Source organism: Callithrix jacchus, chromosome 6 (genome assembly GCF_049354715.1).
Source record: "Callithrix jacchus isolate 240 chromosome 6, calJac240_pri, whole genome shotgun sequence".
Taxonomy (NCBI): Eukaryota; Metazoa; Chordata; class Mammalia; order Primates; family Cebidae; genus Callithrix; species Callithrix jacchus.
This window is the reverse complement of record NC_133507.1, coordinates 104454994-104479551: the sequence shown is the minus strand read 5'-3', so window position 1 is coordinate 104479551 and position 24558 is coordinate 104454994. Positions and strand designations below refer to the sequence as shown.

Sequence of the window (24558 nt, the reverse complement as noted above, 5' to 3'; positions counted from 1 at the left end):
GTGGTATCTTGGGATAGAAACCAAGTCTAAACATGAAATTCTTTTATTTTTCATATATACTTCATACACATTAGCCTGAAGTTTAATATTATAGAATGTTTAAAATAATTCTGTGTATGAAACAAAGTTTTGACTGCATTTTGAGATCAGGTGCAGAATTTTCCACTTGTGTAATCTCAGTGCTCAAAAAGTTTTGAATTTTAGAGCACCCTGAATTTCAAACTTTTGGATTAAGGATGTTCAACCTGTACTGTTTTTTTAAAAAATATTTAAAACAAATTAATTAAAAGGAATAGAGTTCCTTTTCTCCTCTTGGCTCACTACCAAACAGAATCAAGTCCTTTATAGCTAAAAACTGAGAAAAAATTACCAAACAGATTAATCTCTGTTCTTTAAATATACTATTTATATTCTAAAATTAGACTATTAGACAATAGTAAATAAATGTTTACAGATAGCTTAATGGCTCTTTTTTTTTTTTTTGAGATGGAGTTTCGCTCTTGTTACCCAGGCTGGAGTGCAATGGCGCGATCTCGGCTCACCGCAACCTCCACCTCCTGGGTTCAGGCAATTCTCCTGCCTCAGCCTCCTGAGTAGCTGGGATTACAGGCAGGCGCCACCATGCCCAGCTAATTTTTTGTATCTTTAGTAGAGATGGGGTTTCACCATGTTGACCAGGATGGTCTTGATTGCTTGACCTCGTGATCCACCCGCCTCAGCCTCCCAAAGTGCTGGGATTACAGGCTTGAGCCACTGCGCCCGGCCCTTAATGGCTCTTAATACAAATGAAAATGAGTCTCATATATTCTGTGAAAGCTTATTTTAGCATAGATCACCTATATTTCTTTACAATATTATTTTAGATGACAGAAATTGTTTTGTATTAAATAAATATCATCATCAAATTAGAAGTAATTTCAAACATTTCTCTAGAAAGAATGCCATTAAGAAGTTTACCAAATAAAAAACTAAAAAACTCTTACATGTGTTGCTGATGTAACTTTGCAATTTCTTTTTCAAAATCTTGAGGTTGATTAGGAATGAAAGAATAATCTGAGAGGTAGCCTGGCAGGTTCTCTGACTGATTGTAGTCTCCAAGTTCAGCTAATAATGAAAGGAAAATATTCACATTTTAATAAATAAATTTTTAAATTATCATAGTCAAATCAGCAATGTCATTAATTCTATTTTTGGATGTAAAATACTTACATTTCTAACAAACACTTAAGCAAGCTACAGTAATCCATTTAACATTCTTGTCTCACACAATTTTAGAGAAAATTCTTTTAAAAAATTATAGTAATTGTTAACTAACTAGACATTTCATTACATTTCCACTGCAGTCACTATTTCCTATATGGTAACATGTCTAAAGAACTACCACATTAAAGCCAATGTACTAGCAACACGAACCACAAAGGTATATGCTATTTGACCTAAAGATAGGCTGATACTTACACTGAACAGCAAATGAAGCTAAAAGGGCAGCAGTATTAGAAGGGCAGGGCAATCTAATAAAATAAAACAAAAATATATAACCAAAGGTTAAACATAGTAATTTCAAAAGTGCTATAATTTGTTAAATAATCACACTTGAAGTTTCATGTGACTTGATTTTAACTATTAAGAAATAAACTTATCTGATGAAAGGAATTCACACTACATGTTACCTTTTTAAATAATTTGTTTGCAATGACCATGAATCACTTAAAACAGATTTTAAAGTATTTTTAAAGTCCATTACAAAAAGTTTTTAAGAAATTTAAAAAGCCCACCTTCCAGTAAGAATGTCTTGTTTAATTTGCAAAAAATACTGGTACCTTAAAAAAAAAAAAAAAAGCATTTACTAGAATTACAACAATTTCAGTTCTAAGAAACTATATACTTACATTAACAAAAAAAACCTTTAAATATTTGCTTTCATAATTTACATATTAAAACATGTGAAGTATAAAAAGATTTCATAAACTCATTATTCCAAATCTTTAAAATTCTTTGATGTATGAAATTTGTATTTTGAATGTCTTATTTCCACTAGCTTCCATTATTGAACCCCTCAAGATTTTAAACAGTTACATGACTGAGGGAGAAATACTCTGAGGGTTGGCATATGCAGAAAGTAGAAGTTGGAAGCACAGAGAATTTGAGCATCACAAACATGGAAGAGGTGATAGTAGCAATGCACTAGAGACCAGTGATGATTTTCTCTGGTTTGAGACAGAAAGCCAGCTCCAAGGACAATCCAGTGTGTTGATCATTTTATCATCAGACAGCAGGAATCTGCCCATTGTAGAAAAGCACCTATCCACTTTCATTGAGTAAAGAATGCTCTCTGACCTAAAGAATGTTATTTGAGCTAATAGCAAATTTGACCAAATTTTACTTACATCTCTATGATCAGGGGTTAAAAAAGAAGGGCTCTTTTCTCTATTATTGCTCTACTATTGTTAGAATTGTTAAGCATTCAATTTCCTGTGAAACCAACAAAAACATAACTTTCCTACAACAAGCCTGCTGTCATTGCTTACAAGATAGCATTGCCCTTTGGTCTCTCTCCTAGTAGGTAACCCATTCACTAGAAGATTTAACAATACTTGGGCAAAGTTATCTGTGCTGTAAACTTTGTGGTTTTAAATGTTTAACCAGGGAATTTAAAAATTTTATTTCACCAAATTAAAAAAAGTACATATTCCTAGAGTCAAAAGTCATTAGAAATTCTAGGCTGGCTGATTAAAGTCATTGAAAAGCTCCATGACAATACTCAAATTACCAAAGACGTTTTCAGAAAATCAGATATTCATTACAAAAACAAAATAAAACAAAAAACAACAACAACAACAACAAACAAAAAAACAAATATCATGGCTTCCTATATAACTTCTTGTGAGGCTTAGTGCATAATATTATAAATATAATCTATTTACTCAATCCAAGACAGTATATTTCTATCAGGCCTGTTTTGGTCTAATAATTCAAAGTTAAGGTTCCTGGTGAGAAACAATCTTATAGTCAGGATTTAAGGTCATGTATATCCTTGCCATAATATGGTAAATCCTACATAAATAACGCTTATACTTGCCAAATTTTACTTACATACTAATTTAACCAAGACGTAAGAACTGTTAAAAGTAGAAACCAGAATTCAAGTCCTAGGCTAGCCTGTGATCTTGGGCAAACTGCTTAAAATGTGGCTGAGCCTTAGTTTCTTCATTTGTAAAAAGAAAGTATTATCACTTGCCTAATATATGTATCTCAGGAATTGGAAAAATTAAATTCTAATGAGGCCAGCACCTGCTAAAGCTAAATGGTGTTTAACCTGGTGGAACCTGTTTGACTCCATTCTCCCCCGCACCACCATTTCAAAATTAAAGAAATATTTTTCACTAATTTTACAAAACTAATTCACTAATTAAAGACATATTTAAAAAATTAATTTAGTATTTGAGTTTCTTTTCTCCTCTTGGCTCACTACCAAACAGAATCAACTTACATATAGCTATAAACTGAGAAAGAATTACTAAGCAGATTGATATGCATATTAGGAATATACTATTTACATTCTTGAAATCTCATGGTAATAATTAAAAAAATTAATTTAGTATCAGAGTTTCTTTTCTCTTCTTGGCTCACTACCAAACATAATCAACTTTCATATAGCTAAAAACTGAGAAAGAATTCCTAAGCAGACTGATCTGAATATTGGGAATATACTATTTATATTCTTGAAATCTCAAGGTAAGGAGGTGTAGCATATTTCCTATTTCCTGGGGTCTAAACTAGTTCTGAAAATTCAGCAACTGTGGCAGAAGGTGCTCTGTTACTAATCATAACCATCACATTAAGGCCACTCAAGCATTAAAGCTTTAGCTAATATGTAGCTTTGGCTAGTAAAATTTTAAAAACTAGACATTTACCACATTTTACCAAATAATACTAATTTTAAGATTCCATAACATTCCATTATAAAAGGTTCTGAGCACAAGTTAATTCCTTGACTGCTATCAAACTTGATTCTACATTCTTCTGCTTCAGGAAGTTATGTCAACTTGTTAGTGAGATACATTTATTTTTTTATTGTGTTTTTAATGCAGGCTATAAAAGAATAACATTATGAAGTAAATTATGAAGATGGCATTTTAACTAACAATATTTTAAGGGCTACAATATTAAACTAAGGTGTATACATACAACACAACTTTGCTTTTCAAGATAAATTAGCTTGGATTCTACTATTACTTGCAAGCATTAGGATTATATAATCCAGACAATACGTCACTGAGTTCTCCCATTAAAAAAAAAAAAAACACTTGCACACCCACCCTAAAACAAACAGAAAATAACTCTCTAGAATTTCAATCTAATTTTTCTCACTTGGTCTACTAATGAAAACTCTGCAAACATCTAAGAACTGGCAGCTGCAGCTAATTAAATATCTTTATCCTTTTGTTTCTCCACTCCAAGACAGTATCTTAAATACATTAAAACCATACATTAAAATTTAACATCCTATCTATGGATTATTTTAGGTATGGATTTTTTTGACACCTATCTTTTTGTTTTTTTGAGACAGTCTTGCACTGCCACCCAGGCTGGAGTGCAGTGGCATGATCTCGGCTCACTGCAGCCTCCGCTTCCTGAGTTTAAGTGATTCTCCCGCCTCAGCCTCCAGAGTGATCGAGATTATAGGTGCCCGCCACCATGCTCAGCTACTATGTTGTATTTTAGCAGAGACGGAGTTTCACCATGTTGGCCAGGCTGTTCTTGAACTCCTGATCTTATGATTCACCTGCCTGAGCCTACCAAAGTGCTGGGATTACAGGCGTGAGCCACTGTGCCCAGTGGACACCTATCTTTTAGAGTAATTCTGAATGTAGTTACTGGCCTATATTCTTATATCTGAGAATTTTAGAGAGTGTAACATGCTAATTTTTAACTGTCTGTTGTAAAAAAAACTAATGACTAATTCCTAATTCTGTCTTTCAAGCAATATGCAAGGTTGTCATGCCGGTTATTTTAATACGGACAATTATCACACTGTTGCTATTTCTCCATTTCTACCTTCAGTATTTCACCTTATATTCAAGAACATTATCAAAATGTTCATCTGGATCATTCATGTACATACTGTCAAATCACAACGATGACAAAATTATATATTAACATAAGCTGGGACTTAAAATGCAGAGTCAAGTGGGCATGTAAAGGCCTCAACATGCTAGTGTACTCCCTGCAACATACCTTATAAAATCCATTATATTTTTGAAACCAAAGATTAAAAACACATAGGGGACAAAAGGTACCTACTGACCTGCACATAATGGTTATATATTTTATAAATTCTATGTTCTCCTCAATAAAAAAGGGTATTAGAATATGCTTTCACATGGGGAAAAAAAAACCCAAAAATTTCTCACTACACAGCATCCTTCGGATACAGTTTCAGCAACATATGATGACCTCAATTAATTTAAGCAGCACTTAAACAGTGTTCACAAGTAGAAATTTTTAATATTTATATGGCTCAAGAGGCTGCTTGGGGCTGGACTGGGAAGCTCTGAGGTTCTGCATCCCCTTGGGCTCTCCCAGCCATCCAAAAAAGGAGGAAAACATCTTGGAATAGCCATAACTTATTCTGTGTACTGACTGGAAAGCTCTGAATTACACCGTAGTAATTTCTTTTTGCCTAATTAATTTCATAATTTCATATTAGTGTTCTGACAATATTTTCAAGAAAAATATGCTCCATAAACCCACCTTGTATATTCTTCTTGTAACTTGTTGGGGTCACTTACAAAAAATTTGACTCTAAAGTTCAAACTGTAAGGAGATCCTCCTAGAATTAATAAAAGTAGTTTCTAATTAATCAGACTATATTAATCCTTTATCTTTATAAAGTATACTTGCAAAACATTAAGTAAATATGCATGCTCACTCTTTAGCTGCTTCCTTATTGGTTTGTTTGGATCCAGCCACCTCTGAAAAATAAATAAATAAAACCGATTTTTTTTTTGTCCTTGAGGACCTACTATATTGATTCTTGCAAATCTGTTCCATTTGGAGATAAATGCTAAAAGCTGCATTTCAGAAAAGGCCTAGGTAGGAAAAAAATCATTACATTACAGACAATATTTTTCATATCAAATGTAATAAAATTATGCTAGAAATTACTGAACATATTTGTTTTAGCATTAAGATTTTGATTTGACTTTTCAATCACATTATACAATGTGCAATAACCTCTATTTCAAAAGTAACAATGCTTAGTAATTGCAGCAACCTGAAGTGATTCACATTAACTTTTCTTCTTAATAGGCTAGCAAGTTTTTGAAATTCTCTTCAACTCTCTCTCTCTCTCTCTCTCTCACCTCCCACCCACCCCCCGGCCCCTCTCTCTCCTGGGCTTTATACTAATTCAGGCAAAATTTTACTACAGAACATGGAAATTCACTCAGGAGAAATTTTATAACATTTACCCTACTCATTTAAAAATAAAATACCTGCTCCCCTTGAAAAAACTCACCAATTTTTAAAAGACAGATGTTTAGTTTTGAGAATGATTTTTATGTGTGAGAAATTATAAGCAGTTTCAATACTTCTGAAGGCCAGTTTAGCTCTGGACAATTATAGCTGAATTCAGAAAAATTTCAACTGCTAAAATGTTTCAGTTAAAAAAAAATCAAAGAAACCAAAATGAGGTACTAGATGTGGCAGAATAAATGGCTGTAACTAAATTTGATTATGTAATTCATTTGCTGAACATTTCTTGATAATTTCTCCGTACTAGATCCCCCGAGTCCTTACACTACGAATAGTATGGCCTCTTCTTACCTCTTCCACCTCAACTCACTAAATTCCAGTCATAATGGCCTCCTTTCTGTTGTGGAAAGATGCCGTTATAAGGACCTCAATTTCAAGCTTCCCTTTCACAGAATGCACTTTAGATTTCCTACAGTACTCTTAATTATCTGTAAGTCTCAGTTTAAAGCCTGCCACCTCAGAAAGGCCTTCACTGATCACCCTACCAGAAGTATGTCATACTGCTCCCATTTGACTTAGTTATTTTTCTATAAACAAGTGAAGATCATTGCATTCCTTCATTACATTACCTCAATTAAGTATGCTTCACCTTTTCTTTTGTCTGACTCCTTCATTAGATTATAATAAAACCAGGGATAAAAGTTGTTTCAGTTAATACTGTACAGTCAGCATCTGGCACAGGGCTTGACATATAATATGAATTATAAATACTGTCAGAAGCAGTGGCACACACCTGCAATCCCCATTTCAAAATAAGTAAGAAAGTAAAGTAAATAAATAATTTACTGAAGGACTAAACGTGCTGAATGACTCAACAGTTGGGGATAGGGTTTTCAGCTTTGTTTAACACACTTCTTTCCTCAATCTATCTACCCATTTATCCATCTTTCCATCTATTTATTTATTAATCTAGTGATTTTTATTCTTCACATCTTCTAGGAAAATTCATAAATTATATCCACTTTAATGGCTGTCTATAATCAAAATTTCATTCAATTATTCTATCAAAAGCCTGCCTTCCTCATTCAGTTCTCCTTCAAAATGTTCTGGTAAAAGAAATACAAACACATTTACATACACAGATGTGTTAAGCTGACAAAGTTTAGAAGTACAAAGATAAGCACTGAGAAATTTAATAGCTCTCATCAATGATATAAATGAGACAGGGCATAGGTTCTTGGTTTAAACCAGGAAGATGGAACAGTACTATAACAAGCACTACTGAATGGTTAAAATAACATTCATTGTAAGAAATCCATCATTAAGTTGCAAAACAAGCTAGGAAAAAATGTAATATATAAACAAGATCTACACATCAATAAGAAAAAAACCAACACTAATGGAAAAACAGGTAATGAATAAGAATAGAAGTTCATAGTCAAGGAAATACAAATGGCATTTACGTATATGACAAGATAGTCAATCTTGATCATATTTATAGAAATACAACAGTAATCTTCATTGGGTTATTATTTTTCAACAGCAATATTGGGCAAAGACTAAAACGTTTGATGACACATACACAAGAAGAACAGGCACTCTCATACATAGCTTCGGAAAGTATAAATTGTACCATCTCAATGGAGGATAACTTCGCAAAATTTATCAAATTATAAAATGCATAAGCCAGGACTCAACATTATTTTTATATAGCATTTTTAGTGAGATATATTTCACGTACCGCGAAATTTACCATTTTAACATGTATGTGTCATTATACTTAAGTATATTCCCTGTGGTGTACAACCATCACTACTATCTAATTCCAAAATATTTCCATCATCCTCAAAGGAAATCTTGTGCCTATCAGCAGTCAGTCCCAATGTGCCCTTTTCCCTGCTGCCCCTAACAATCATTAATCTGCATTCTGTCTCTACAAATGTACCTGTTTTGAACATTTTAAAAGAATGGAATCACACAACTGGTTGTCTTCTTTGTTTGTCTGCTTTTACATAGTATGATGTTTTCAAAGTTCATCTACATTGTAGCATGTAACAGTAATTCATTCCTTTTTATACCTGATATTGGGTTGTGTCTACTTTTTGACTATTATGAATAATGTAGCAGCATTATTCATAATAGTCAAAAAGTAGACATTTGTGTACACATTTTTGGTGAACATGTTTTCAGTTCTCTTGGGTATATGCTTAGGAATAGTATTGTTGGGTCACAGGATAACCATATATTTAACTTTTTGAGAAACTGCCAAACTTGTTTCCACAGTGGCTGTACCTTTTAAGTCTCCGACATCAACATATAAAAATTTCCATTTCTTCACATCCTCATCAGCACTACCTCTAAAAAATTATAGCCACCCCAGTGAGTGTGCCATGGTTTGCGATTCCTTTTTATTGCTGAATAGTTCACTGTTATACCACATTTGGTTTCTCTAGTCATCACCTGATGAACATCTGGATTGTTCCCATGTTTTACCTATTATGAATAATGTTGCTATGAACATCTTCGTATAAATTTTTGTGTGGACATATATTTTCAGGTCTTTTCAATATATATCTAGGAGTGGAATTGCTTACAGTAACTGTTTTAATACATCTTGAAAACATATTATAAACCCTTAATTTTGTTCTTATATAAATGGACATTGGGGTTATATCACTACGTATATTTAGTTACAGGCTGTATATTCTGTGCCAAGAACTGCTGTACTAACTAGATTACTGTGCTATATCTGAGAAAAGCTGAACTGTCTGCAATGCAATATATATAAATTTTAAATGTGATAATATTTTATTAGAGATTATAACTATCTAGTTAATACTGATAGCTAATAAGAGATGGTACTTCATCATGAACTCCATGCATGAAGGAATGTCTATTTAGGGATAGAGCTCTGTTTCTAATCTTTTCAAACCTTTGAAGGTGATTAAACATTGCTAATCACTTACCTCATGGCTCATGGGTTTCTAATCTTTTCAAAGCCAATTTCTCGTTCTTTACCCTGAGAAGAATCTCTTGTTTACTCCATATACTGTTTCACATGACAAAGTTAACTTTTGTATCTGCGAAAATGTAGTATAAAATTTCTACATTTGAGCATATGCTCAATTTCTGCAAAAGTTCCATGAGTATTTGGAAAAAAAGAGAGTATGAAATTCATTAAACTTGATAGTTGTGTTATTAAAATATTCTGTATGTTCTCATTATTTTTATCTGTTTTGTGTACTAATGTTGAAAGATTTAAGCCTTCCACAGTGTCTATGTTATTTATCCTAACTAGTGAGTCTTTTATTGTGACAATTTTATTTTATTTTATTTTTGAGATGGAGTTTCGCTCTTGTTACCCAGGCTGGAGTACAATGGTGTGATCTCGGCTCACCGCAACCTCCACCTCCTAGGTTCAGGTAATTCTACTGCCTCAGCCTCCTGAGTAGCTGGGATTACAGGCACGTGACACCATGCCCAGCTAATTTTTTGTATTTTAGTAGAGACAGGGTTTCACCATGTTGACCAGGATGGTCTCGATCTCTTGACCTCGTGATCCACCCGCCTCGGCCTCCCAAAGTGCTGGGATTACAGGTGTGAGCCACCGGATAATTTTATTTTTAATTTCTAAAATCTTTCATTGTTTTCATTGCATGAATGTGTTATCTTCTCTAATTGTGCCAATGTAAATTAGCCTTGTTCTCTTTGTTTATACTAAAATTTATTGAGCATTTACTATGTTCCAAGCACAGTTCTAAGCTATTTACATGTAAAAATTCATTTTATCTTCTTATCCCCAAGACTGGTGCTATTATTTCCATCTTTACAGATTGTTTTCCTGCTTTCTCTAGTGTAGAATCTTTGTTTTGCTGACTTGGGTGCATCTTTCACAGTGCTGATTTTTTAAAAAATGTTTGTATTTATCTTGTTTAATATGTATTTTTATTTAAAATTCTCTGGAAGATTCTTTGTGAATACTTTATACGTCTGCCACTTGTGGAGAAGAGACAGGATAGATAACTTGACTCCTATAGTTTGTGGGGATAGGCAGAATGTGCTGCCAGTAGGTGTGACAGCTAGTCTCCTGAGCAAAAAGGGGCTTTCCTCATTCTACTGGATGCCACCAGCCAAAACAGGGGCATTGGTGTACCTCTCCAAATCCAAATCCAAGTACTCACAGAGTGATAGACATTGCCAGTTGCTTGACACATGGCTCCTAAGTAGAGACTATGCTGACTCAACTGGCTGTTTTCTATAACAGTACCTCTCCTACCAAACAATAGCCTGTCCATCTCAACAGGTTCCCTCCCTATTCATCACTGAATACGGCACAAACCTTGAACCACTCTATCATTTAGTAGCTTTGAGATCTTTGGCAAATTATTTCTCGGTATCTCAATTTTCTCATCTATAAAATGAGGGTGACAGTCTCCAACTCGTAGTATTACTGGGTCTAAATCTGATAATAAAATAAAAATATTTAGTGCATATTGTGTTTAATATATGTTAGTAATGTGCATCACCACACCTGGCTAGTTTTTAAATTTTTTTTGTAGAGACAGGGTTTTGCTATGTTGCGTAGGCTGGTCTTGAACTCTCCAGTTCAAGCAATCCTCCTGCACTGGCCTCCAAGAGTGCTGGGATTACAGGCGTGAGCCCCAGTGCTTAGCCCAATACTTAAATAATTTTGAAGAATATAAATATAGGATTTCAAGATAGTTTAAGAAACTCATCTTCAAAGTAATCATTAATTATGAATATACAACATAAAAAAATCAAACATGAAATCAGAAGCAGGATAGCTTCTTGAAAATGGATGGTAATGATAGTCTTTCCTCTGCCTACCAGTGGCTAGATGGAGCTGTTGCTGCCTGGGGCTTATGAGCTACACACTAAAGAAACATTTGTCAACCTTTTCAAGCCTGATTTAAACAAAAACCCAAAAACACCCTTTCTGGTGATCTATGTCTTTTGATTGGAAAATGTAATCTACTTGTATGTAAGTGACTGACAGGGCACATATCTTTGGATTTTGTTATCTCTTTTCTGTGTCATAGCTTTTATGTCCTTCGTTTTCCCCGTAACTATCCTCCTTCATGTTCAGCTGATTTTTTGTAGTAGCACATTTTATTTCTCATTTCCTTGTGTGTATATTCTATAAATATTTTTTGTTGTTGTTACCATGGGTATTTTTTATGCCATCCTAAAGTTATGACAATCTATATTAAACTGACACCAACTTAAACTTCAATTGCATACAAAAACTCTACCCCTTTACGTTCATGCTCCTCCCACTCTGTTATAAATTCCAAAAATTACATCATTACACGTCATATACCCTTTAACACAGATTTTATTATTTCTCCATTTGTCTTTAAATCCTGTAGGAAACAGAGTAAAGATACAAATAAAATTATAATGATATTGTTTTATAATTGCTCATGTATTTGCTTTTGTGGGCAAACTCTGTATTTTTATATGGCTTTGATTGTCTAGGATCTTTTCATTTCAACATGAAGAATTACCCTTAGCATTTATTTAAGGGCGGGTCTAGTGGTTAATTCCCTCAGGTTTTATTTGTCTAGCAATGTCATAACTTCTCATTTTTGAGGAACAGTTTTGCCAAATATAAAATTCTTGATTGATAGTGTTCTTTCAGTACTTTAAATGTATCATCTCATTGTCTTTTGGTCTGCAAGGTTTCTACTAAGATTTTTTTATTGAGGAGCACTTGTAATGTGACAAGTCACTTTTCTCTCTCTCTTGCTGCTTTCAAAACTCTGCCTTTTGACCATTTTTATTGTACTCGGAGTTCAGTGAGCTTCTTCTATTTGTACATCTGTGTCTTCCTGTAAATCAGGGGAAAGATACATGGCAAGACCCTGTCTCTACAAAAAAAAAAAAAAAAAAAAAAAAAAAAAAAAAAAAAAAAGAATTTGCCAGGTGTGGTGGTGTATGCCTATATTCCCAGCTACTCAGGAGGCTAAGGTGGGAGGCTAGGAGGTTGAGGTTCAGCCTGGGAGGTTGAAGCTACTGTGAGCCATGATCACACCACTGCACACTGAACACCAGCCTGGGTGACAGAGCAAGACCTTGTCTCAATCAATCAAGCAATCAATCAGTCAACCAACCAATCAATCAATCAATCAAGTAATTAACTCCAGATTGTTCAGTGTTTCTATTGTAAACAGCTTTAGTCTTAAAGAAAATATAATTTGGACAAATTATAGTCATATACTTATCTCCTTCATCTGTCTTACTATCACTTTGGAGATTACATTCTAGCTTACATTCTTTTCCACAGTATGAAGTTTTAGATGTCTATTTTTTTCCCTTAACTCATTCATTATTTGAAGCCTATTTCTATAAGGCACTGTGCCAGGTGATATAAAATCCAAATACGGTCCCTATCCTCAAAAACTGGTAAGTCATGAAACATATCAGCTCAAGAAAGTATTATCACTGCTATAGATAAAAAAGAAAGAGGCAATTGCACCTAGGGAGTAGTGGTAGTCAGGAAAGGCCTGAGAAAGTGACTTTCACCCTTAGTCTTAAAAATGTGAAGGTAAAGGGGTAAATGATGTGGGGGAGGGAGTGAGGAATGTGAGTTAAAGTAAAGGTAAAATACTACAGGAAGAGAGTGTATTTATGTGCAAGATAGCACAGATAAAGTATTGCATACTTCATCTGTAATATATTCCATTTTCTATCAATTTTTAGAAATCTTTAGCTGTAATACCTTCCATTACTCATATTAATGGCAGCTGTATACATTGTGATATTAACCTTTTGTTTCTTTTATAAATCAGTCCTATTTCTTACTAGACATCAAGTTAGAAACTTGGGAGAAAGAATTCTCCCAAGTAATTCTGGAGAGTCACTAGATACAATAAAAAACATATGGCTTAGTAAAACAGTAGAAAGAAAAGGTGTGGAAAACTTAGATTTGATCCCAACTTTACCATTCGCTATGCTGAATAAAATAAAATTAAAACAAAAACAATAGCTAAATAAAATTAAACAAAATTTAATTTAATAAAATTAAAACAAAAACAATGCTGGAGAACTAATGGGGCTGGATAAATCCTCGTCTGAATTCTGTCCTACTACAGTTCCCCTTTCACCTCTCAAGTCTTTCATAATTTTATTATAAAAATCAAGTGACAAAATGGGTGACTGTGAATGATGGTCAATAAGTATCAGACTCACATAGGGACTTTCTTCAGATATTTAGTTGAATAGATCAAATAACCATGAATCTTTGGGCATGGGGTGTCAACAATTTTTAAATGTTTCCCAAGGGATTTGGAAGCATAGCCAAGTTTAGATGAATAATCATTTATCCTTTTGTTTTTCTATAATAAAATTATTGTTAAAATAACAATATCAATATAAAACATTCAAGTTTTTTCCCCTCTCTCTTTCACACACAGATACACACAGCAAAAACCATGAGAGTCCTTTATCATGGCTTTTCCAATTCTAGTCTCCCATCCAAAGAGGTAGCCTTGTTCACACATCAGTAAGTATACCTTCTAATGCTGTAATACACCTGCATATAAGTATTTAAAAATACACACACACAGACACATACACACAGATGCCGAACTTAGTATAGACACTCAATCAGTATAATGCACAATAGTCCAGAACTCCTGGGCTCAAGTGGTCCTCCTGCCTCAGCCTCCCCAGCAGCTGGGGCTATAGGCATACACCTCCATACCCAGCAGATGTCATATACTTTATTCAACTATTCTCTTATGAGTGTTTCAGGTTTTGCCATTACTATTTCCTCTACAAATAATGTTGCAAGAGAAATTCTTGCATACAAGAAATTTTTAATTTTGATATATGCTGCCATCTGCCTTCCAAAAACACTTTTTCACTTTACACTTTCACCAAGTATCTTGAGAACGCACATTTCCCTTAGCCTTTGCCAGAAACAGGTAGTGTGAATCTGCATTTTTGCTAATCTAGTATGCAAAGAGTGTTATCATTGTAATTTTATTTGGCATCTCTCTTATTTATTAGTGAAGCTGAATATCTTGTTACGTTTGTCATTAATACTTACTCTTCTTGTGTTCATGCTATCCTCCCATTTTTCTTTTTTTTGAGATGGAGTTTCGCTCTTGTTACCCAGGCTGGAGTGCAATGGCTCGATCTCGGCTCACCGCAACCTCCGCCTCCTGGGTTCAGGCAATTCTCCTGCCTCAGCCTCCTGAGTAGCTGGGATTACAGGCACGCGCTACCACGCCCAGCTAATTTTTTTTTTTTTGGTATTTTTAGTAGAGACGGGGTTTCACCATGTTGACCAGAATGGTCTCGATCTCTTGACCTCGTGATCCACCCGCCTCGGCCTCCCAAAGTGCTGGGATTCCATTTTTCTATTGGATTATCTTTCATTTATTATTTCTAGAAGCTCTTTTAGATTTTAATATTATGTTACATATGTAACAAGTATTTCCCTCCAGTTGGTATTTTGTCTTCAGCATATATTCGAAATGTTAGGCACTGAAATCTGTCAACATTTCCCCTTTACAAATGCATGGACTATTGTTGCCTAGGATGATCCTAACAAGCAAATATTATTAAAAATGTTTCCAACTTACTCAACATTTTTATACTATTGTTTTAAATTTACATTGGAATTTATTTTTATATATGATATCTATTAAGAATCTAAATATATCTTTTCCCATCTTTAATTGTTCCAACACCTATCCTGATTTGAATGCCATTATTATAATAAACTATGTTTTCATATAGACAAAAATCTATACTTGGGCTGTTTCTTCTACCTCATTGGCTTATATTCATACTAAGAACACACTATTTTAAGTACTATTTCATCATACTACGTTTTTGTATCTGTTAGGACAAGCTGATTACATTTTATATATCTCGCTAAGTTTATCCAGATTCTCTTCCAGAGGAAGTTGAGGGTCATATTGTCAAATATTCTCCCAAAAAATTCCATTCAGATTCTAACCAGCAATACCACTGGTTTTACCAACAAAACTGAAATACTACTGAGATCTTTTACAATACTGAGCATTCCTCATCATGTACATGGTATGTCTCCATTTATTCATAATTTCTATTATATCCTCCTGCAAAGTTTTATATTTTCTTTATATGGCTCTTGACACTCCTGCTTAAGTTTATTACTAGATGTTTAATGAATCTGAGTTTTAAAAAAAAATGTGATTTGCTATTTTGTTGGAGTATGTCTCCTGAATGGTATCTAAAAAGGTATTGATATTTGTTTGTTGAGCTCTAAGTCTTACTAGTTACAAGAGTTTTCCAAATGATTCATTTGAGCTTTCAAGGTAGATAACTGATAAAGAAAAATGAGTTATTCCACCCAACAACCATACCTTAACACACAGCTTTATTCAACAGGGAACTATATTTGGGGCCCTTTGTTCAATTAGAAAAGGGGAAAAGAGCAGGCCAACTGGCCTCAAATAGTTTCTCAGTCAATCACTTTGATTCCCTTACTAAATTACTCAGAATCTCTCCTCTTCAAACTTTTTTGATAAGTTTTCCTCTGGTTTGACTCTTCCACCAATCCTGTCAACACTGAATGTCAACATTCAATCTTAAAAAAAAAAAAAACTTGAAAATTTCTTGTCTGATAATGGTATTCATTTTTATTCTCTGTGTGTTTATGAGTGTACTGTTTGACAATGGAAAACAACCAAAAGTAGGAAGAAAGAGGAGGAAAGTCTACTCTTGAAAAACAGAAAAACTGCAAGGGGTGAGATACACATTAGCCATCTTTGCCTAAGGCCAAGTTCAAACCCTACACAGGGAGAGGACATCCTTACTGACTTGAGGTGTCAGAGGGCAGAGTTTAGTAATGAGACCAAAAAGAAAAACAAAACAAAAAACAAAAAAACCCAGAAAATTGAGGGGGAAATTCTGAAAAGGAGAACTCAGACTGTGGGTCCAGCCAGGTTAACTGTATCCATTTTCAATATGCAGTTTAAACTGTGACAAATGTATACAGCCAGGTAACCACCACCATCCACAATCGAGATTATTTCTATCACCCTAAAGTGTTTCCTGTGCTTCTTTGCAATCAGTCCGCCAAATCCTAGGCAAACACTGATCTGCTTTTGGTCACTACATGTCAGTTTTGCTTGTTCTGTAAGTTAATATAAATGGAACCATATAGTGTTCCACTCTATAGATATACAGCAGTTATTTTTCATCCCTTTGTTTATTGATGGACATTAAAGTTTATTCACACTTGGGCTATTATGAATAAAACTATGAACATTTGTATGCAAAGCTTTATGTGACATGTTTTCATTTCTCTTGGATAAATAGCTAAAAGTGGGATTTCTCAGTGGTATATATTAAATCTATGTTTAACTTTACAAGAAAATTTCCAACTATTTTTCAAAGTGGTTGTATCATTTTAAATTACCACAAGCAATTTTATCAGTTGTTCCACATCCTTGTCAACACTTGGTATGGAAAGAATTTTAATTTTAACTATTCTAGTGGATATACTACTTCACTGGACATACTTCTAGTGGACACACTGCTTCCAGTGGAAGTACTACTTCGTTGTAGTTTTACTTTGCATTTCCTGGATGCATCTTTAAATATCTATTAAATGTCCTGTGTTACAGTAAAAAGGTTCCTTTCTTTTCCAAGTTTTGTTGAGTTTTCTTTATGAATGGCTGCTCAATTTTATTCTATGTAAATTATGCCCCAGTTACATTGATTGAGGGGAAATAACTCAACAGTATACTTGATGAGGAAACAGTATTTTCATCTCAAATCGGGAACAAGACAAGGTAGTCTGCTCCTATCACTTCTATTCATCTTTGCCCTGGTGGCCTCAGCCAATGCAATAATGAATTTAAAAATGAGAAAAACAAAAAGGATAAAGACTGGTAGGGAAGAAGTAAATCTGTCCCTATTTGCAAAAGACATGACTATTTACACAGAAAATCCTAAGGAAGCAATGAAAAAAAAAAACTACTAACGGTAATGTGTATTAGCAAGGTCTCAAGATGCAAGGTTAACGTACAATCAGTTAGTTATCTTGGGTTTATCCCAGAAACATAAAGTTGGTTTAAAAAATGAAAATCAATGTAATTTACCATATTCTACAAATTAATCTGTGTAGAAAATTCTATAGAATTTACAAAAAGCTACTAGAATTAAGTGAATTCAGGAAGGGTACAGAATACAAAATCAATACGCAAACTTAACTGTATTTCTATATGCTAGCAATAAACAACTTGAAAAAGAAAACCAACAATACTGTTTGCATGTTTTTCAATTTACCAAGTTGCCAAAAACAGAATTTGAAGCAGTACCCTTGATTTACCCATTTTCCTCATGAACACACTCTATCGCAATCAAATCAACTCTTGTTGACTTTATCTCCTAATTGAATTACATCCAGCACTCATCTACTTTTCTTCATTCCCCACAGCCAACCACTACTTTTTTAGTAATTTCTTTATTCCAAATTTCTCCCAACTGTCTATTAGTTACTGAATACACTATACCCAAAGGGACATGTCTAAAATACAAGTCTCGTGTTAGTCATATAAATGAATTCATAGGTAAGTGATTTTATCATGGATTAAAAGGCATTTCATGATCTCACGTACTGCTCAAATCTCATCTTTTACCCCTCAAACTTCATCTTTTACCCCCTTTCTCCTTTTATTAAATAAAAGTTTAATTTTATTAAAGTTTAGTTTAATAACTAAAAAGTTTTTTCCAGTTCCTCAAATTCAGCATTCCTGTTTCTTCACTCTTGATCTCTGCATATGCTCATGCTTCCTTCCTAAACACTTCTGTGTACCCCAGGTCTCTCAGTCATTCCCTCTCAAAATACAACAGAGTTAAAGAGACCAGAAGCAAAATATACCATTTAGCAGGCTACCAAAGAGGATTACACAATAGGTAAACAAGAGCTTGAATTAAGATATTGCAGCAGAAACATATGAACAGAACATATGAAAGATAAGACAGAAATAGTGAAATATGTAAAATAAATGTGAGCATTTTAGTAACCAGGTACTAAGATATGGCTTGCTGAAATAATGGTCAGCCTCTATGTAACTTTTCCCATATTTACTCAAACCTACTGAAATAATTAACACAAGAATTGAGTTATATAAAAGATATCTTCAGAGGGTAAATCAAACGTCCCAAATGAATGTCATAATTTAGTAGTATTAATTAACAATCTACTGGGTTAGAGTAGTGATTTTCATAATGTGGTTCCTTGGACTAGCAGCATTAGTGATACATGGGAACTTATTTGAAAGGCAATTTCTTGAGTTCCACAATAGACCTTCTGATTCAGGATCTCCAGGCATAGGTCCCAGAAATCTGTATTTTAAGAAGCCTTCCAGTTGATTCTCATGCAATCTTCAGTTTGAAAACCACAAGGTTAGGAGCTATTAAAAGAGGAGTAAACCAACAAAAGAGGAGTAAAATACAATCCAACAAAAATTATCAGAAGAATGATCTTTCTTTGAAAAGATCAGGCCAACAATAATTAATAATCTACCCTCCATGCTATTGAAGAGCAGTATAATTCAATTTAACAGGGAAAGAAACAGGAAATGCACGGGAATAATATCATCTGAAGGCTCTGTTAAATAGCATGCTGATAAAGACCACTAAGAAACAGCCACCTTTAACTGCTCATAAAATTAAAGAAATAATGCATAATGAATTATAACCACCATATTATTTTCCTCATTTATTCAACATAAATTTACTGGATATTACTACAACAAGATATTATGCTAAAAGCTAAAATTGTGATAAATAGGTCTTAAATTAAAGCATGAGAAATTCTGAAAAGTCAAAGCTTTAAATAATTTTCTTTGTTGCACTGGAACTCATTACCAAGGAAGATTCGAAAGGAGAAGTTAGTCAGCTATTATTCCATTTGTTATTTAATACTTATAAGAAAAAAATAAAATGCTGGGTGCCTTTTATCAATTATAAACCCAATTACATTAATTTCAATGTCTAAGGAAATAGTTCTGATTCTCTAAAACTAATATTCAAAATATGCATACATATATACATAATACATACATGTGCATATGTATATGCAACATACCTCAGTTTTAAGATTTAAAAACTCAGAACTAAAGACAGGTGAAAAGTAATTCTTGGAGAATCTTATCAAATTCCTTTTGATCACTGACAGTAATCTTATTATATGGTTACCGCCTCTCCTTAGTATGTTCATTTTCTCTGTAAATCCTATGCACCCATATTATCATCACTCGGGAAGCAACATCATGTGGTAGAGTACAGGCTTTGAAGTCAGATCTGAGTTCAAGTCCTTGCTCAGTTACTTGACTAATTTGTGTGTCATTAAACAAATTAGTTGACTTTTATAAGCATTAGTTTTTCATCTCTAAAATAATTTTAATGACACAGCATAAGTGAGAAAGTATTTAAGAATGAAATGGAATATTATAAGCAAAACATTTAGTCGATTAACAAATTCACAGTAGATGTTTTATAAATGATACTCCCTTACTCCTTTCTCTTGAAGCATAGCATCCATTTCCTTCAGTCCATTAATTATCCTCGAAGCCTTAATTTTACATTGACAACTAGAATCGGAACACTACTTATAAGATTTGTGCTCCTGACAACTAGAAATGGGACACCATTTATAAGATTTGTGCTCTAAAGGTCCTTCTGTGGACACATTTTGATATCTCCAAAATTTTTCCAAATATTTAAATAATGAAATGCAGTGCAGTGGACAAGACTAGCATGGGAAGTTAGGAGATCTAGGTCCTAGTTTCACTAATGCCAGGAAGTAGCTTTGAATTGGGATAATGTCTTATGAAAAATTACAGTGTGAGACCAGATAATCTCTAAAGCCTCTTTTAGGTCTTTAAAATTCTATGATTCTAACTTTTCTGGAAGAATTACTTTGAATCATAAACAACTGGACACTTGGAACTTGGAATGTATCTTATTTAAGAAGGCATTCTCAAGATAGGAAAGACAAAGAAAGAAAAATTAGGAGACAGCAAAAAGATCAATCTAGCTGAAAATATGTTTTCCCCCACATTCAATCTGGTATAATTAGCTCTAGAATAGACATGTCTTTTTGTATACAAATGTATGTGATAGAATTTTTATCTCTTGTAGTATACATGATCTCAATGTTAATGCTTGTGCAGCACTTCCTGAAAGGGGTGTTTTTTATACTTACAGTAGTGACTACAGTGTTAAGTCACTGGTCTCTTCCTCTTTTGTTATCTTGTCAGTCACTTACCCAGTCAATCTAATGCCAGCCTATGGCTAGAGGGTCTGATTTATGAGGGTCAGCAACATCTAAGAATTATCTATTTTTCTCTCCATGCTGTACTTAGTGAGGTATAACAGTCACCTTTCAGGTATTTGCTTGGCTCACAATCTGCCTTTCTGGTAAGAAAGGAAAAAAACCTTTTATCTGAGGAATATGAACACCTTTAAATTATCAGGAGGCTGTGGTGGCTCACGCCTGTAATCCCAGCACTTTGGGAGGCCGAGGTGGGCGGATCACGAGGTCAAGAGATCGAGACCATCCTGGCCATGGTGAAACCCCATCTCTACTAAAAATACAAAAATTAGCCAGGCGTGGTGGCACGCGCCTGTGGTCCCAGCTACTTGGGAGGCTGAGGCGGAAGAATCGCTTGAATCCAGGCAGAGGTTACAGTGAGCCGAGATTGCACCACTGCACTCCAGCCTGGAGACAGAGTAAGAGTCAGTCTCAAAAAAAAAAAAAAAATTATTAGGACCAGAAAGGCATTTAAAAAGTAACAGCAGTCACATCTCACTCTACCTTCAAATATATAATTACCTCTTGAAGCTACTTGCTATGTGGGCTGTAGACTGAAGCCAAGTAGCCATAAACTGCTATATACCCTACAGTTCAACACAGTATAGCCAATCACTAACCAATGTTATTTCTGTAAATCAATGAGAATTCCTGAAGAACAACTTTTACACTTACTTACTCGCCTGATTGATCCTCTTTATTCTTTAAAAACTTGAACCTTTCAGCAGGATGCGGTAGCTCATGCCTGTAATCCCAGCACTTTGGGAGGCCAAGGCGGGCAGACCACGAGGTCAGGAGATTGAGACCATCCTGGCTAAAACAGTGAAACCCTGTCCCTACTAAAAATAAAAAAATTTAGCTGGGCTTGGTGGCATGCACCTGTAGTCCCAGCTACTGGTAGGTTGAGGCAGGAGAATCACTTGAACCTGGGAGGCGGGGGTTGTAGTGAGCCAAACGGCATGACTGTATTCCAGCCTTTAGGACAGAGGGAGACTCCATCTCAGGGGGAAAAAAAACTTGAACCTTTCTCACATTCTCCAGAGCACTCCCCAAGGCAGCTTGGAAGTGTATCTTGGGCTGAGGTCCTCAATCTTTGCACTTGAATAAACGTCCTCTAAACTACATTCTGACTCCTTTGGTTATTTTAGGTTCAAACTGGGAAAGGTTTCATTATTGATATTTTTATTCACTTCCATTTTCACATGGGTTTATTTATCAGGAATCAACAGTATAACTGTAGGCCTCTGAAGAAGCTCAAGTCATCTAATGAAGGCATCAAAGTATGAGGAAAGTTTATTTTTAGTTCGATATAAAAGCATTTATTTTCACTGAGACTAGCTGGCCCCTGGTTTGCTTTTCTTTGCGTCACCCTTATATTTTTCCATGGCTAGTTTGTAATACAAAATCAGCAAATGATGTTAAGAAAATAAGTGGTGCCAGGCACGGTGGCTCATGCCTTTAATCCCAGCACTTTGGGAGGCCGAGGCGGGCAGATCACAAGGTCTGGAGTTCGAGACCAGCCTGACCAACATGGTGAAACCCCATCCCCACTAAAAATACAAAAACTAGCTGGGCTGGTGGTGAACTCCCATAATCCCAGCTACTCAGGTGACTGAGACAGGAGAATCACTTGAACCCAGGAGGGTGAGGTTGCGGTAAGCTGAGACTGCACCACTGCACTCCAGCCTGGGTGACAAAGTGAGACTCTGTCTCAAAAATAATAATAATAGTTAAAAAATAAAAAACAAATAAGAAGGCTGGGCGTGGTGGCTCATGCCTGTAATCCAAGCTCTTTGGAGGCCAAGGCAGGCAGATCACCTGAGGTTGGGAGTTCAAGACAAGCCTGACCAACATGGTGAAACCCCGTCTTAAAAAAAAAAAAAGAAAGAAAATAAGTGGTAGTATTTAACATTTCATATATAATTCCCACTACCTATTCACTCAGAGAATGAAGATCCCAACCATGGGGGGCCGGGGGGTAAACCAACTTGTCTCATAAACATTATTTGTATTTTCTATAGCCCTTCTATTAATATAGCCTTATAAACAGATTTCTAAAACACTAATCCAGAACTATTTCTTCAGCCTACTTTTTCTAAAAGTATGCAAAACATTCCCTTCAAATTTGACATCCTCTTACACTAATCAAAAGAATATACTTTATTATAGAAGTCCCTCACTGTATAAGAAGATAAATTTATAAAGAATTCAACTGGAATTTGCTTGTATACTCTTATCTAGGTTCAGAGTAAGTTACATCCTTTAATGCATTTTATAATGCTTAATTGCCAAAGTAATTATTTCTATTATTCATCACATACTATCTTCTATTTCTATGATGTGATCTTTCTAAATAAAAGAACCACAATTGCGATTACTGAAGAATAAGTAAAAATCCAAGAAACTTAGTGGCAAATTGTAGAGCTGGCAAATTTAATCACTATCTCATTTGTGAGGGTCTCCGATGAAATTTGGAAATTTTACATTGACTAAGAATTTTTATTAGAAATAGCTCTCTATAAATACAATAAAAAACATTTTACTTTAGTGCAGACTAATTTATATACATTGAAGATATTTTAACCTTTATGCCCAATTCCCTCTCTTTCAGTCAACAGGCATAAATTGGATTTACTTTTTAGTTGTCTGAGATGCAATATTAATGAAACTGACACTGTCTGACATAATTACGAAAACCTGAAAGCCAATAACTTCTGAAAGAGTAAAACGTCAAGAGGAGCCAAAGCAAAAGAATTACTTCTATTTAAGAAAAAGAAGACTCATTACTGTAAATCAGAAAGGACTTTCTATGCTAAACAGAGGAAAAACTAAATAAAAATTAAAGACAAAATCTTAAACTTACTGGGTTATCTGTGGAATCATCAGCCAACTGTAAACCAAAATAGTCTTGCTCTGTCAAGTCAAGATGCTTGAAGACTATATCCAACAGGATTTGCCCCTGATCATGTTTCTGGAAAAAAAAAATTGAATGAAATCAACTTGGATAGGTTACATACTTTACATTTTTTTTAACCTGGTTGAGTCTTGTCCTCATCTATTAACCTATTTATGCTAGTAGTAGCAAATTTTTGTATCTGAAAAATCAGACCTTGGCGATGACCTTGAGCAGTAGAGTATAAATAATTCCTACAAGCTTGGTGTGCCAATAATAGAATAAATGGGTTAGGCATAAATGGGTTAACTTGGTAACTGTTTCCATACCAATGACTTGGTTAAGAATAAAGACTTCACATGTGACACAGTACTTTTAAAAAACACCCTGACCTTAGGCAAACTGGTTTAAAGCGTATATAATAAATATGAAAATATAAAGAAGCATTTGACTTTGGGAGGCCGAGGCGGGTGGATCACGAGGTCAAGAGATCGAGACCATCCTGGTCAACATGGTGAAACCCCGTCTCTACTAAAAATTACAAAAAATTAGCTGGGCATGGTGGTGCGTGCCTGTAATCCCAGCTACTCAGGAGGCGGAGGCAGGAGAATTGCCTGAACCCAGGGGGTGGAGGTTGCGGTGAGCCGAGATTATGCCATTGCACTCCAGCCTGGGTAACAAGAGTGAAACTCCGTCTCAAAAAAAAAAAAGAAGCATTTGATTGAAAATACTTCCACTTTCAGGCTACCATGGTATTTTGATTAGTTCATATTATTGTCACATTAACTCATGTATATATCTATATCATTTTGTTATGCCTTTTATTCTTATATTCAAATTATTA

General features: G+C 34.6%; 1 protein-coding gene across 6 annotated transcripts in view; it reads right to left on the bottom strand.

Moving 5' to 3' along the window:
- Positions 1-24558, bottom strand: part of PTPN4 (protein tyrosine phosphatase non-receptor type 4) — a 229265-nt gene that overhangs the window by 102443 nt on the left and 102264 nt on the right. For 2 of the 6 annotated variants that reach the window (XM_002749530.7, XM_078327965.1), the window contains exons 3-8: positions 23685-23792; positions 5933-5975; positions 5755-5833; positions 1776-1820; positions 1459-1511; positions 984-1104 (exon numbers count right to left, since the gene is read on the bottom strand). In XM_002749530.7, the coding sequence (XP_002749576.1) occupies positions 984-1104; positions 1459-1511; positions 1776-1820; positions 5755-5833; positions 5933-5975; positions 23685-23792 (449 nt within the window). The remainder of the gene's footprint in view (positions 1-983; positions 1105-1458; positions 1512-1775; positions 1821-5754; positions 5834-5932; positions 5976-23684; positions 23793-24558) is intronic. The other 4 variants (XM_078327966.1, XM_078327968.1, XM_017973535.4 and 1 more) reach the window with 3 other exon arrangements.